General features: G+C 44.5%; 1 protein-coding gene across 1 annotated transcript; it reads right to left on the reverse strand.

Annotated features, from left to right (window-relative positions):
* Positions 1 to 746: 746 nt before the first annotated feature.
* Positions 747 to 15,043, reverse strand: LOC140076986 (cytochrome P450 2C16-like). Its single transcript, XM_072123807.1, has 9 exons — positions 14,681 to 15,043; positions 11,459 to 11,621; positions 11,217 to 11,366; positions 9,877 to 10,037; positions 8,336 to 8,512; positions 6,100 to 6,241; positions 5,095 to 5,282; positions 4,111 to 4,252; positions 747 to 2,139 (listed from the first exon to the last, which is right to left on the reverse strand). Exons 1-9 carry the CDS (start codon positions 14,858 to 14,860, stop codon positions 1,955 to 1,957), a joined length of 1,488 nt encoding a protein of 495 aa, XP_071979908.1. The 5' UTR covers positions 14,861 to 15,043; the 3' UTR covers positions 747 to 1,954.
* Positions 15,044 to 16,451: the final 1,408 nt, after the last annotated feature.

Raw genomic sequence — 16,451 nt, forward strand, 5'->3', positions numbered from 1 at the left:
AAAATCTACCCCATGTATGTATCTGATCACATGAAATCATTGCCGCCTTCATGGACGTCTAGTTATCCCTATGCATTCATGGAGGCATGCTGTGATTTCATGTGATCAGATACATGCATAGAGTAGCTTTTGCAAAAGTTAGGGGGTAAAGGACCTAGTCACATGACATGAAGTGCAGAATGATGTAACAGACCTCTCTCTATCAATGTTTCAGCAAAGCGCTGTGTAAAACATATGACGCAGTATTTCCTACGGATCTGTATATGTCTGTAGTTGAATATTGGCAGACGGTTACTAAGTACTGGTAGTATAGACCTGTTAATCAGGACTAGGGAGACCGGGCAGAGCTGTGAACACTGCAAATGCAGGACGCCATTAATATCATTGGACTCAACTCAGGTGAGCTGCATATAAATTGAACATTGCATATAATTTTACAAACCTAATGTTGCAGCCATTAAGGGCAATGCGTAGATAAGCATAGTTTTTTATAAAGATTTTTTTTATTTCGGTGGGTTAATCTGAATGGCAGGTTCCCTTTTAGAGCACAATTATAAGCTGTGTAGCCCCATCAGGGGCCCCATATGCCCCATATGCCCCATATGCCAGTGCTCCTGCGCTAAATGATATGATAAATGTCCCCTGGTAAGACTATATGCTGGGAGGATAAAAATCATAGAATAGACATTCACTATGGCACCTAAGCGTTATACCTGGGAGCCTGTAGCAGGATTTATCACATTTTTGCGCCTTTTTTAGTAGCATTGGTGGTTCTGTATATTTTTTTTTTTTGCAAAAAAGGGTTGAACGGAATGTGCACAAGTTACTACAAAAACACACAATGGGGGTCATTTACTAAGGGCCCGATTCGCGTTTTCCCGACGTGTTACCTGAATATTTCCGTTTTGCGCCGATTTCCCCTGAATTGCCCTGGGATTTTGGCGCATGCGATCGGATTGTGGCGCATCGGCGCTGGCATGCATGCGCTGCAAATTGGGGGGGCGTGGCCCAATGAAAACCCGACGGATTCGGAAAAACCGCCGCATTTTAAAAAAAAAAAGTGTTGGAAACTTGCACTTACCTTCACTAGGAATAGGCCGGTGTACTTGAGTGCATTTCAGCGGACTTCAGCGCAGCAGCGCCACCTGGTGGACGTCGGAGGAACTACCTTAGTGAATCCAGGCCGGACCCGAATCCAACGCAGAGAACGCGCCGCTGGATCGCAAATGGACCAGGTAAGTAAATCTTCCCCAAAATGTCAGATTTAACACCCTCTAGGAAAAATGAAACAAGCCCAAAACTCCTGAAAAAAGACAGGTGCAGAAATTCCAGAATAAAGATAAATGGCCCCTTTTGATTCCCATCTGCATGACCCCCGTGGAATTACAGGGAACCAATGGGTTGTCACGGCAAACAGAGGTCTAATGAAAACTTAATTATCTGCCTTTTTGGTTAAATTAACTAATATAATCACATGGCCAATTAATAAACCCCTCCCATATGTGGGTGTGGTTTCAGTTATATCCAACCACATCAAGATGCAGAAGAGTTGAAAGCAAAGGATTTTAGGTCCCGGCTCTATAAAAAGTAAAAACTTTGACGCGTATATGCCCTCAGTCATGTCTATGACATTGTCGTCGTTGTCGTTGTATTTTAATAGAGGATGTTTTTATTTTTTACGGAGCTGGGGCCTAAAATCCTTTCAACTCGTCTACACAGTTTTGGCTGCTGTTTCAGGCAGTCTGGTTTCGAGCCTCGATTAAGTCAACGGGACTCAGCTGGATTAGACCAGTGGCTGAGCTCTGAAGGAACTTCTACAAAGAACTTATTCATCAAGAAACCATGGCCTTAGTGGAGACTCTACATAATATGAAGTAGAAATAATGTAGTGTTCCCTCAACAAGGCAAATATCTAGTGAATAGCAGAGGGCAGGTAAGTGGTCACTCAGCTTTTCTATGTACGAGCAATAAATCGAATATTATGAGATGGAGGAACATTTTCCAAGCCACTTTCTGTGGGAGAGACATCGAAATCCTTGGGGTCCACCGTGGCCTTTAGGGTAAATTTCTGCAGGATCATAGTGAAGAAGATGAAAAGCTGCAGGCGGACTATGCTTTCGGCTACACAGGCCCGTTTTCCTGCAGGGATGAGAGAATACAGCACCGGAAATTAGAAGATTTGTCATAACATATATGAAGATAATATTCATGTATGTGGTGGAATTTTAATATCAGCTACTTGCTTGCTTTTGGATTGGTGCTATGTTATGGTGCTGCCATTTAAAGTGCACCTAATGGGCCGGGGTAATGTTTAGACAGAGTTTATTTAATACAGCATTGTGTCGCTCGCTATATGTTAACGTTGCACCTAAATAAAGGTGGTGCACCCTTGAAGAGCAGAGATAATTGGAGACCATGAGGGACCCTGCACATTCGAGAGCCATACTTCAGTTTGTGCTACTTTTTATAAATCTGGGCCTATACCTTTTGTCTACAGTGGCCAACAGAGAATTATGGCTTTACTCTACACCAGATCAAGCATATTGGGGGTCATTTACTAAGGGCCCGATTCGCGTTTTCCCGTCGTGTTACCCGAATATTTCCGATTTGCGCCGATTGTACCTGAATTGCCCCGGGATTTTGGCGCACGCGACCGGATTGTGGCGCATCAGCGCCGGAATGCTCGCGATGGAAATCGGGGGGCGTGGGCGAACGAAAACCCGACGTATTCGGAAAAACCGCCGCATTTAAAAACGGAAAATGTGTCGCTCGGGACGCACTTACCTTCACTCAGCAGGCCTCGGTGAATTCCGGCGCGTTCAGATGCTTTTCAGCGCAGCAGAGCCACCTGGTGGACGGCGGAGGGACTACCTTATTAAATCCCAGTCGGACCCGAATCCAGCGCAGAGAAAGCGCCGCTGGATCGCGAATGGACCGGGTAAGTAAATCTGCCCCATTGTCATGTTTGGGGGTTAGTTATCATAAGCCTAGGAGCATGTCACAGCTCTTTCTGGGCAACCAGATACAAAAAGAGCTGCCGGGCTGTGCAGTAATTGGAGCTCATTTGCTAAGGGTCCGCGGACCGCACTATAGTCGGATATTCCGACGCTTTCCGTTTTGCACTGCATTTAGCAGGAGTTTTTGGTGCACGCAATAGGATTTTGGCTTCCATGTGTCAGTAATCGGGGGGCGGGCTGTTGGACGATACGACTTATTACTAAGCGCGGGAATTAAGATTTAAATTGTATCGCAAGACAATGCACTTACATGCACCTGGAAGAAGAATGTGAACTCCAGCCGGATCTGAGCGTGGAAGTGACACATGCAGGATATCAGGTGCACGCTCGTAGTGAATCGTGACACAATTTATGATCGTTGGACATTACGGATCGGGGATCGCGACGTGGACTGGTGTGGAAATATTCTGCAGCATCTAAACATTCACTACTTACGGTTCGCACGGGGTACAAACTCCCTGCGCCATCGTACTCAGCCACCAGCCACACCCATTTCACGCCCCTCCGCGCCCACAAGGCAATGAGCTGTCGGAATGGGGAAAATAATCACAAATGCTACCAAATCACAAGCATCACAGGCTCCCTGCCAAGAAGTCCTGCTCAAGTCCTGGAGTGAAGTCCTATTCAAATCCTAAAGTTCACTGGGTATTAAGCATAACACTCAGTCCGGCCCCCATTGGTTGATATTCAATTTCTTACCCTTCTAGGTCCTTCCTGTGAATAAACCTACCTTTCTGAAGTCGGCTAACTGCACAGGAAACCTCGCTGTGAGCTGCGCATGCGCACCATCTCTGCACTTTCTAACAAGGCTCACAGCGAGGGTGTACAGCTAACCGCGGAGGCTCAAAGTTTCCTGTGTGGTGAGCCGACGTCAGAAAGGGAGGGATTTGAATAGGACTTCACTCCAGGACTTGAGCAGGACTTCTTGGCAGGGAGCCAGGTCAGCTTTAGCCGTGGACATTACACAAATAGAGGAGAACTCAGTTGGGAAAGTGAGTGTTATGGAATGAACTATGCAGTGACCTGACTATTGGGACCTGTCACTTCTGGTGACAGGTTCCCTTTAACATATGACATAGCAAAAAATCCAAACCTGCAGAAAACGGCATAAATCCATTTATTTTCTTAAATTTGCCATTCTCATCCAAGAAGTGATTGATGTCAAACTCTTCAGGTTTTTCAAATTGTGAGGGGTCTCGCAGCACTGTAGTCAGCAAGGTGAGAACATCGGTCCCCTACAGAGAAGAAAAAATTAGAGATGGGCTTATTTACACAACCGATAATAAATAATTCAGAACCTTCAATCATATTTCTAGCCTACAATAGACGCATTGCCATAAAATATAATAAATGCAAATAAAGATATAAAGAACTACCGTAATAATAAACAAATGAGACCATTGGTGAACACAGCCATAGAAGGACAGTCCTCAGTGTAGCCAATTTGTTCCAATTCATTTTTTATGGGATGGAAAAATAATATTTAAATTCTTGAAACTTCTGTAGAACTTGAAGAAATCTACCATCCAAGGATTGCAAGCCAAGCAAATATCATTGCAAAAAATGTGGAAAGGTCCATGTAATTGGGTAACTTTGATCATATACACTGGGGCTGATTTACTTACCCGGTCCGTCCGCGATCCAGCGGCGCGTTCTCTGCGGTGGATTCGGGTCCGGCCAGGATTCATTAAGGTAGTTCCTCCGACGTTCACCAGGTGGCGCTGCTGCGCTGAAGATCATCGGAACGCACTGGATTACACCGGCCTATCCTGGATGAAGGTAAGTTCAAGCTCCGCGACACTTTCGGTTTTTTAAATGTGGCGGTTTTTCCGAATCAATCGGGTTTTCGTTCGGCCACGCCCCCCGATTTCTGTCGCGTGCATGCCAGCGCCGATGCGCCAAAATCCGATCGCGTGCGCCAAAAACCCGGGACAATACAGGGAAAATCGTCGCAAATCGAAAATATTTGGGTAACACGTCGGGAAAACGCAAATCGGGCCCTTAGTAAATGACCCCCACTGAGAACCACTACACGGTATTTGATCTTGGCGTTTCCACATTGAATGTAGAAGTTTACCTTGGGAAGGAAGTAGCCATGGAAGGTCACATCTCTCGTAGTTGCTCGAATTAAACCCATCGGGAAGACGTCACTATATCTCTGTATCTCATGTAGTAGGGCGTTTGTGTAGGGCATGTGGCTCCGGTCATCTGCTCTAGGTTCTCTCTCACGTCCAATTACTTTGTCAATCTCCTGGTGAACTTTATCTGTAAGTGGGAAAATAAACCAGATATGAAGAATTTTTTCGGCCCAAGTTTTTTTTTTCATTTGATTGACATTATTCACGTATGTGTTGTTATCATTTCACCTGATTCCTATAGCGACCAGTTCCAGGCAGCTGCCGCCAAGGGAAAAAATGATGGGAGATCTTTCTTAAAAATTTTGCCTTACTCTACCCATACAAAATACTATTTCAGCATCTACTGTAAAGAGCTGTGCGACTATGGAAATCATTGCCACAAGGGGTTGTGATGTTTGATCCAATGGACATGCTCAAGGGTCTGGAAGCCATTGTCGAAAGCAAAACATACAACATTATGGGAAATAGGTTCTAAGGACATGGTTCCATGTCCTAGTCAAAATGTTGGTATGTATGTCCTTGTGTGAGTTAGATTCATAAGGTTGTGAATATGACTCTATGGGGGCATTCATCATGGATTGTTAACAGCTCACGAAATAGGCACTGAAAAAGTCGCCATCATCATACCAAGAAGACAGGAAGTTAGGTTGGAGGGGCAGGAAGTGCACCGGTCAGGGCAGTGAGCTAGCATAGAATTCAAATTGGCCCCCGTTATACCAAGAGGACAGAGGCTCTAGATTAGATATTGGATGGTGAGCAGGTGGGGGGACTATCACACCCGGCACACTATGCAACCAGTCTTAATAAAGTTTACACTACTCTATGCCCTAACAAGATTCTCAACAAATCGGCCTATTTTCATTTTATGCTTTGTCCCATCAATTTCTTGTAAGAAAGATGATCTGCAAATATTTAAAAGCTGTGTATTATAAGTGGTTTCTTACCTTGTATCTCAGGATGCTTGATAAGCATTAGGAGGCCATAGTTTACTGTAACGGCAGTGCTCTCAGACCCTCCAAGGAACATGTCGAATACGGTTGATACAAGATTTGGTATGTGAAAAGCCGTCTTGGGGTTCTTCTCCTCCTATGAACAAAAAAGAAAAGTTTGTGTTTATTTTCCATGAGAAGACTGTACATTAAGGGGCAGCGCAATATGTTTTTGAGGATCACCAGAGGGTACCAACTCTTTTGGTACTTTTTGAAAAAGAATGTGTTAGAATGTAGATCCTAATTATAGTAGTATAGCTACCCCAAAGCGAATTAGATGGCACCAGTATTTCTCACAATTCTATTGTAGTTACTGTACCGGTTAAGACCACCAAGGGCCCTGCGCTGTATGAGAATTTTAGCCCCTACAAGTCTGGAATCACTTCCTACATCTGGTACTAGAATCAGCTTCTTGGGGATGAAAAGATGTGTCCCTTCTGCCTGCATTCACTCTGCAGTTTGTGTGCATGTGTATTAAGAGCATGAGGATTTCATGGGTGAAGTTCCTTCTTAGTATAAAATTTGGTGGAAGGTTTGGTTGGCCATGGGCCCCCTAGAAGGCTTGGGTCGTGAGCTTCCAACCAAACTGCCTACATTATAATCCACTACTGTATAAAGGATGTACTTAAAGTTAGTCATAAATATGGGGTCAGTGACCTGGCATCCAACCTCCTGTTGAAAGCTGTTCCACTCATGGCATGTAGAAGTTCAGTCCCACTCAAGTTATTATTATTCACACTGTTGTTTATTTATGTGTACGTTATGGCAGAAGTATAGGCAGTGTATAGCATCATTATTTATATGGCTGATGTGTGACAGAATTATTTAAATGAGGTTCAAAGAGAGGAATTCATTAAGGGGGAATTTATTAAGACTGAGGTTTAGTAAATGTGGCCGCGATGATCTCTGCCAGGTTGGATCTGTTTAGACAAAGTTTGGCCTGGTGTCAGGCAACAGGAGTAGTGGACCTACTGGACCACCATGGACGATGACGTAAGCCTACACTTGGGAGTGGAGTATAAGGGGCACGTGGTTTTCACCAGAGCCTGCAGCAAAGCCGGTTCGAATTGATGCCGCGTGTTACCACCAGGTCTCTCCAAAGGCGTGACTTTGTCCGCGGTGGTGGCCAAGGCGTAGTACAAAGTCGTAAGGCAAGATCGTGTTCAGGGACGAGCAGGAGGTGGAGACAGGAAGTACAGGATTAGAGTTGGGGCGTAGTGGAAGGTCAGGACACAACGGGAATTCGGAATACAAGCACAGGACATCAGTCAAAGCTTTCTCTAGGGCAGTAAGGCACAAAAATCCGGTGGGGGACACAGCAAGGGGGTGGCCGTTTAACAGAACTGGCAGCCGGCCAGTGCCAATTATCAGTCGGAACCAGCGCTGGAGCGAGGGAAGTGCCTGCGACCCGGTACATGGGTTGCATGTGCACCTGTGACACTTGGCAGAGAAGTCAACTATAGTCTCCGGTGGAGATCATAGTAAATGTGGCAGGCCACTCCCACCCTCCTCGTTCTCCGCCCTTAAAGTGCAGTTCTCCGAAGAACGGGGATATTTACATGCTTTCTCTGCCATAAAAAATCTTCATTTATTATGTCAATCTCATTGGGGCTTATTTACCAAGGGTCTGCAGATCGTAATTTTGTCAGATTTTAGAAATTTTCAGGATTTGCGCCGCTGTGACAGCTATTTAACTGTTAACTGTTGTGTTGTATGTGATCAGATTGTGGCGCAATTGCGTTGGCTTTCGTGCTCCAGAAATGGGGGGCATTGCCATCGGACAAACCATCTGATTCGGACTGAGTGCGGGATTTAATATTCAAATTGTGACGCAACCAATGCACTTACATGCACCGGGAAGAAGAAGGTGAAGAAGAAGGTGAACTCCGGCGGACCTGAGGATATCCGGTGCACAATCTTTGTGAGTCTCGGCAAAGTTCATTCTCGTCGGACAACTCACAGTGGGGATCGTGACAGGACCGGATAAGTAAATGTGCCCCATTATGTCAATCCACTGTATTGTGTGTAAAGTGTAACCTATTGAAGGGGCAGAGACAAATTTATTTCCTACTGTCATTCATATTGGTTCTCTTCTCAGTATGGGCTCTGTAGACATTGCTTGATATTTCTCGACCATTCAGTAGTTACAATATAAAGTTAGTTTATCCCTTTCCAGTACACTTTCACTTACTTGGTTCATGCGGAGGAGAAAACAATCGGTGTAATCTCGAGGACCGGCTGGATCCAGAGTCTTTTGGTGGCTTCTTATTGACTCTTCCACAGTGTCTTTAAGTGGTTTGAAAAGTCTGAATATTTTTTGGTGGGGCCCAGGTACATATTGCATAATATCAGGAAACATATCAAAGAGCTGCATGGAAATGAGAAACAGAGTTGAGCCGGATTCACACCCAGTGAAGGAAGTTCCCAATGACATGAACACATAGGGGTGTGGAGTCATTTACCAGGACTTCTATGCCCCCAAAGTGGTGTAGAAGACCTGAAATAATCACACATGCTAGCTTATTTTCCCCTTTCCACCACCTTCACGCCAGGGGGTCTTGGAGGAGCATGAAGGGAGGTGTAGTCCCGTGGAGGGGCACTCGCTACAGCCGGTGACTTTTCCTACTTGAGTAGTTACTAGCTGCGCTTATTAGGTAGGACCTGGGGTAGAAATTAAATGCTGCGAAAACACCCGCCAGAGGCTCCAGCTTCTCAATGTAACCTGGAGGGGTGGGGTGGCTATCATATGATAATGCACGAGTGCCCATGGTCCTCCATAAAAAAGTGTATTGTTCTAAGCATGAGAAGGAATTAAAGGTGGCTCTGATGTATCAAGATGTCACTATCAGAAAGCAACAACATTATCACATGAAGTCAGAGTTTAGAATAGAGTTGGATTCCTGAAATAGTAGGTTACCAACAATCCCATACATTGGAAGGACTAGAAGTCCACTTCTGGTTTAAACCATTAAATAGGTTCCAGTTCATAGAGGTTGTCAGAACAGCTACTCAATGTAGGGTTTGTGCATCAGACCCCACGAATCTGGCATGAATTACCTATCCTACAGACATGTCATCAGTTTCAAAATTGCATTAAGGGCCAGAAAAACCCTTTAAAGGGAACCTGTCACCAGGGACCTCATTTTCACTAAAGACAGGTTACAGAAGCCCATCACACCTGCAGTGCACATCTGCCTTTCTGCTTTCTCTAAGCATTTGCATTACAATATAATTGTGTGTTATACCTTGCATTGCACCCTGACATAATCCTCTGTGTAGTCCCAGGGATTGGGCTTTGATGTGGATGCATTTCATAAAACATGTGACTCCTTAGCTCTCAGCCACCACATTTGTGCTCCTGTACAGCTCCTCCATCCTGCTACTTCAAAGTGCTCACAGCCTGGTGAGCTGACATCAGTGGGGGAGGAGCTGTACAGGAGCACAAAGGTGGGGCCAAGGGCTGAGGAATGAGCAGCACAGATAAGTCACATGTTGTTTTTTGAAATGTATCCAAACCAAAGCCCAACCCCTGGAACTACACGGATGATTCTGTCTGGGTATAAGGTAAGTTATAACACACAATTATATTGTAATGCAAATGCTTAGAGAAGGCTGAAAGACTGCAGGTGTAATGGGATAGTTTGGTGACAGGTACCCTTAATACCAGATCATTGTTTAACATATTGGAAGATGAAGCCAAAGGGGAATATGACTTGATCTTTTCATCCTTACCTGACCCCAGATTGATGATACGATGTGAAAAGCATCATGTGAGTCCTGCAATACTCTATTCCACTTCTTGTCATCATAGTTATAGCGAGTTCCCAGGAGCATGTTTGCAATTACATTAGAGGTGGCACACATCAGAGATGTGCTGGTGTCAACTGGTTGTCCTATAGAGTAATATGATGTAATTTTAGAATCCTTAAATTAAAGAGGACCAGACACCCAAAGTAAGCAGCTCCCTAGCCTAACCCCAGTAATAGTAGTATTAAATCGCTTGCTTTATAGGAACATAAAGCTAGCAAACACTGCAGTTCATAGCCCTCTGGATGTTGGACCAAGCTTACAGCAGTCTGGATTATTCATAAGGGGCGGCCCAAGGAGGCGGTGACTGCAGCATGGAGCCTGCCAATCATCGCCGATATATGTTGTGGGAGTGGTGATTGAAGGGAGAAGCTAAAAAGAGGGGAGCGCCTTTGGACTGCCCCCTCATGGACTGCTGTAAGCTTGGTCCGGGGTTCAGAGGGTTATGTAGTACAGTGTTTGCTAGTTTTATTGGTATGTACCGATAAAGTTGGCATTTTAATACTGCTATTACTCGAGTAGGGCTAGGGAGCTGCTTACTAATCCCTCCTAGAGGGATTATTTGGGTGACAGGGAATCTTTACATAATTATGCTTATGTACCAACTTTATTCCAAAATCACAATGAAAACTTTCCTAATCCTCCACACTGAAACCACCGACCCTCGTGGTCACACCAAAGAGGTATGAGACCATAGAGACACTTGCCTCTTTGTCCAAACTTCTATGGTACTATGAGGCTACACTTTAACACAGTCTGACCACCTGATGGTATTGCCCATCACCTCCCTCAATGCTCATGGCCACTTACATTAACTCTCTTGGAAACCTTGGCACTCTTGGCCACATATCAAACCATGAATGTTGCCTAATACTCTCCACCACAATGAAATACAGTCCTCAAGAAATAGTGAGGCTAACGAGGTTCTAGTCTCAGTTCTTATTACAGACCTTTACCATCTTGTTATCATAAAAGTATTCTATAACTGTGACTCAAGTGGGAACTCATCAACACTTCATCTTGGCTTCCACCAAATATGGCACACACCTGACTTGATGCTATCAGTCTTCACTCTACATGACCACAGGCCACGCCAAACCAGAGCACAAGGTTTCACCCTCTCTTCAGCAGTGGTTGCCTATTTCATGAATGCTGATCCAACACCAACAGGTCCTACTGACCGTATTTGGTCACAGCTTCCTACTTCCTATGTCCTCCCCCCTATATCCTGGGCCTCCATCCTCCAACACATGTCATAGACCCACCATTTGTGCTTTTGAAATGAGCGATCAGGTGTCGGGCCTCCTCCAGAAGAGGTTCTTCGAGGCTCTTCTTTCCCATTCCAAAATCTCTGAGGGTCATGAGAGAAAATTGCCTCAGCTGAGACCACGTTTCATCATTGGTTAGAGCTAATCCTTAAAAGAAAATAAGAAATATAAAATATATATCATCTATTAAGAAACCAGTACAATAAACTAATCACTACCAGCAATAGACATGAACTCACCTCCACACTGGAATAAACGATCAAAGACTGGGAGAGTCCCTCGATTTAAAAATACATCTCCTAATTCAACTAGCGCCTCCTTTATGGTCTGGTATCCAGTAAGAATCACTGTTGGTCTTGCGCCAAAGTATATAGTGTAAATAGGACCAAACCTCTCGGCCAGCTGTGAACAAGATCAGTGTATATGTTAGCAGCATTATGGAATATTGTGTACAGGCGGTCCCCTACTTAAGGACACCTGACTTACACACGACCCCTAGTTACAGATGCCCCCAGTGAACTCTGGTGAAGCTCTCTGAATGCTTTCCTTTAATCCTAGACTGTAATGATCAGCTGTAAGGTGTCTGTAATGAAGCGTCATTGATAATACTTCTTCACATTACAGCAAAAAATTTAGAAAATCCAATTATCACTGGGACAAAAATAACATTTTGACTGGAGCTACAATTATAAAATATACAGTTCCGACTGCAGTTTTTAACATATTCCCCATATCCAGTAGTAATTCAAAAAATGTTATTCCAGAGTAGAAATGCAGGGCTGACGTGGGCATCCGGGGGAAGCATTGACCACATTTCCAGTGTTGGAGTTGGGTTTCTAGGACCCATACATAAGATTCTTTGGTGGCCAGTTTTAGAGCTACATTAAAATATTACCAACTATAATTTGCAAATCTCTGAAGTACCTTGCTGCCTAGTCCCTACCTATCACTGGGGTCCCTGTCAGTATCCTGCTCCCAAGCTCTTGGTTTGGACTGCCCTTTTAGTACAGTATTTTGTATCTAACTCTTCTCTCTGACTGTTTATGGTACAGGGGTGCTGTTAGTATGGGGGTTCTGTCCTGTGAGTACCATGCTTTCTAGTCCTTGAAATGGCATAACTAGGAGATCAGGGCCCCATAGTGAACTTCTGAATGGGGCCCCACCTACTCTTTAAAAATATACATACCGTGTATACAAACCATATACACATATACATTCACCATATACACAGAGATACAGCATTTGCACACCACATATGCATACTTAGAGCATATACACATCACAAATACACACATACAGCATATTCATATGAAATACCCCAGATGCCGGGGCCCCCTGACACAGTGGGCCCCATAGCAGCTGCTATCACTGCAGTTACACCCCTGAGTCTTTGTATAAGAATCATGACTAAGACACGCTGCATATGCACTTAAGCCGTTATGTTCCTCAGATTGGAATAAGGAGAAACTACATTTTATTTATCCTGGTGCTTCTTCCAAGTGCAGAACCTTTTGCATTCCTTGGATCCTATGGCATGGATGTGGTAGCGTGCACCGAGGCCGAGACCAGGGAAGCTGGGATTGTCTCCTTTTGGGTGAGCTGAACATTTCACCTTTGGGTGTTCTTTTTATGTTGTTAGTGTAAGAATCCTGCTGCCTAGTCCTTCTCCCTGAATGTTTCTGTTATGGGGGTCCTGGCAGTAGTCTGCTGCCCAACCCTTCCCCGTGACTATTTCTGTTTGGGGGTCCTGCCAGTAGTCTGCTGCCCAACCCTTCCCCCTGACTATTTCTGTTTGGGGGTCCTGCCAGTAGTCTGCTGCCCAACCCTTCCCCCTGACTATTTCTCTTTGGGGGTCCTGCCAGTAGTCTTCTGCCCAACCCTTCCCCTGGGGGTCCTGCCAGTAGTCTGCTGCCCAACCCTTCCCCCTGACTATTTATATTTGGGGTCCTGTCAAGAGTCTGCTGTCCAGCTCTTCCGGTCCATGGTCATGTGATGTCACACAGGTGCATAGTTCGTTATATCATACAGTGGGGCAGATTTACTTACCCGGTCCATTCGCGATCCAGTGGTGCGTTCTCTGCAGTGGATTCGGGTCTTCCAGCGATTCACTAAGGCAGTTCCTCCGACGTCCACCAGGTGGTGCTGCTGCGCTGAAGTCCGCCGAGGTCACGATCCATTGGTGGGTGAAGGTAAGCGCGTGTCCAGTGACACTTTTTTTTTTAATGCGTCAGTTTCTCCGAATCCGCCCCCCGATTTCAGTCGCGTGCATGCCGACGCCGATGCGCCACAATCCGATCGCGTGCGCCAAAAACCCGGGGCAATTCAGGAAAAATCGACGCAAATGGGAAATATTCGGGTAACACGTCAAGAAGACGCGAATCAGGCCCTTAGTAAATGACCCCCAGTGTTATCAAAGCTGTGGGATGCTAACGAGCCCTGCAACTGTGTGACATCACATGACCATGGACCGGTATTAAGGTACAGGAAGTAAAGATAGAAGTTTCCTATGGAATGGCGGTAAGAAAGGATCTAGAAAGTGAGGAATTGAAACAGAAAGTATATTGGTAAATATATTTATTTTTTTTATTAGACAAACAATCTCAATCATTTGCTTTACTAAGTTTAAAGTGGACAATCCCTTCAAGGTATGTAATGTTAATGCTGTATTCACTCATGTGGTAGTCTGGAAACTGCCCCTTTGCACTGGTATCCGACTAAGTGCTTAGTCCGTTGTATATCAGTATTATTTAGTCTCATTTTATCTTGGTAAGATCTGGTATTGTGGCAATTTTAAGTTGTTACTGTGACTTTAATCATTCACTTTGTTCTTATGTTGCCAGGTGCCCTATACCTTAAGTTTTTGGTAATGTGTTTGTAAGTGGGGATAGGGGGGCAGGATATTAGGTAATTTACCAATATACATCTATTAATAGTTCTGCTCCGCTTTCTTGATATGTAAAGTGACGTCTCCTGTCTTTTACCTCATCAGCCGGAGATTCCTGACTATAAAATGGCCGCAGATGGAGGGTCATGTGATCTCTAACTGTCCATGAGCAATCGCCCTTATATCTTATATTAATAAATATGATCACAAGGTCAGGTCAGGACGATGGACCGACAACGACCACATGACCATCCATCTCGAGACATTTAATGGTCTGGAATGTCTGGCTGATGGGGTAAAAAAGTTTAACACTTTTAGTACACCAATTGGGTATGCAGCAAAAAAAAACAGTGTAAATAATACAAAAATGTAGACATTTACTTCTTAATTCACAAACCCTAAAGAGTTTTAGTAGGATTTGAAAAACATTTGCTAAACGACCTTATCAAGGTTCTTGCTCAACTTCATAGAAATAAATTGCACACTACCCATGGATGCTCCGGCATGGAGCTGTTTTTGGAAGAAAGCTGGACAACCCCTTTAATGAATTTTGACATGGTATTTATTGTAAACTTACCTTCGTTAAGCACGGCATCAACCCAGCAGAATGGATCTGGAGAAAATTACCCAGAATTGGCAACGGTAGAGGCCCAGGTGGCATCTTTCTTCTCTCCCACACATGTTTCCAGTAATATAAGACTATCAGAAAGGTAACAACTCCAACCAAGATGACCATGACATTCTGCTGGTCCATCATGGCTCGGTCAATCCCTGAGACTTACTCTACGCTTCTTCTCTAGGTTTCTCCTAGTGCTGTGTGAAGATTTTGTGGAGCTAGATTTTACCGTTGAATCGGATCGAGCACCTCATGCATAATGATCAGATTGAGCAACGTGAAGAAGGAAAACAAGAAGATCATACATTCATCTGGTATTGTTCAGACAATGCTCTGTAGTAAAGTGATGTTGGGGCATGCCAGGGCACCTCCCCAGTTTTGGCTGACGTTGAAATATGTTCTTAGTTTTTCAAAAGTGAAGCAAGGAATCTACTAATTTATTACGGTTGGGGATTCTGGCCAAAACAAAAATAACAATCCTACACATTTTCCCCTGTGTTCTCGAGAGGGACAAATCTGCAACCGTGATATTAGTAACAAAGTCCTCAAGAGTTTTCCGTTCACATGAGGAGAACATCTATCCAAACCAGAAATGGAATTTGTCCTGTTGTCTGCCAATGTAAATGGATTTTTAGGGATGGTCGACACAGGAAATAGGGGATGATGGTGCCCATGGCAAGCAGGGCCCGCTCCAGGTTTCAGTAAGCCCCTGGGCGACAGTGCCTCACTGACTCACAGGCTCCATTAATAAATATACCCCCCCCAGCCAGGCTCCATTAATTAATATACCCCCCCTTAGCAAGGATCAATTAATTAATATACACCCCCCTCCCAGGCTCCAGTAATTAATGCTAATTAAATGCTAACTTACCTTCCCGGTGCACGCATCTTCTACATCTTCAGCGTCTACTGTGCAGCAGCAGGGACGCGGCATGAAGTCATCACGTCGGGCAGCATCCTGCACAGTGATAGACGCTCTGCTCCAGAAATACACCGGCAGCGCCGATGCTATTACGTCCTGTGAGTGTCCGCTTGCGGCACCACCCCCCTGTTACCCGCGCCACACTGAGAGCGGCGCTTCTCTCAATTACATCGGCGATGTATACCGATGTAATTGAGTTTTCCTATCTTGCCAGTGTGTGTCGTGGGCCCCTCTGGAACCTCTGGGGCCCAGGCACTTGCCCGTGTAAGCTGGGTGCTGGTGCCGGCCATGATGGCAAGGACATCCCCCCAAATAGAGGCCGGATATAATTGGGACTATTTCAGATTACATTTTGGACAAATAAACCCTAAAATATGATGTTAGAGGAAGAGCCACCAATGTGACCCCGGTGGACCAAAATGCAAACTTTAGGGCAAAATTGACCTGTAAAATAGATTACACCAATAGTTTCACGTAAAATGATATCTGTATTTTCTGTTGCACTTTACCACTAACCAATAACTGCTCGTAGCTATAACAAAACAGAACGGGTGAACAAAAATATATTTTGCACATAAAGATCACAAATCAAAGATAGACATTTTATTGTGAAAAATATAAGCATTTCAGATCTTATATTCAAAACCACAAATATGCAAGAGAGACTAACTACATAAATGTCCAGGTAATGTGAAGCCCTTTATCTGTAACTCCTTATTCCGGAGCCTTTTGATAAACAACATTCTTTGTTTTTCCTTAAGGTTTTTGGGGTTTCCAACTCTTGAACAAGCCACGTAAAGCTGACAATTC

This window comes from Engystomops pustulosus, chromosome 9 (assembly GCF_040894005.1).
Source record: "Engystomops pustulosus chromosome 9, aEngPut4.maternal, whole genome shotgun sequence".
NCBI classification, from domain to species: Eukaryota; Metazoa; Chordata; class Amphibia; order Anura; family Leptodactylidae; genus Engystomops; species Engystomops pustulosus.

Bases quoted from the DNA above. Each gene is read 5' to 3' on its own strand.
- LOC140076986 (XM_072123807.1), bottom strand. From the start codon at position 14,860: ATGATGGACCAGCAGAATGTCATGGTCATCTTGGTTGGAGTTGTTACC. The intron at 11,622-14,680 runs GTAAGTTTACAA...TCTTGTTCACAG, and splicing joins TGATGCCGTGCTTAACGAAG to CTGGCCGAGAGGTTTGGTCC. The intron at 8,513-9,876 runs GTAAGGATGAAA...ATTTCCATGCAG, and splicing joins TATCATCAATCTGGGGTCAG to CTCTTTGATATGTTTCCTGA.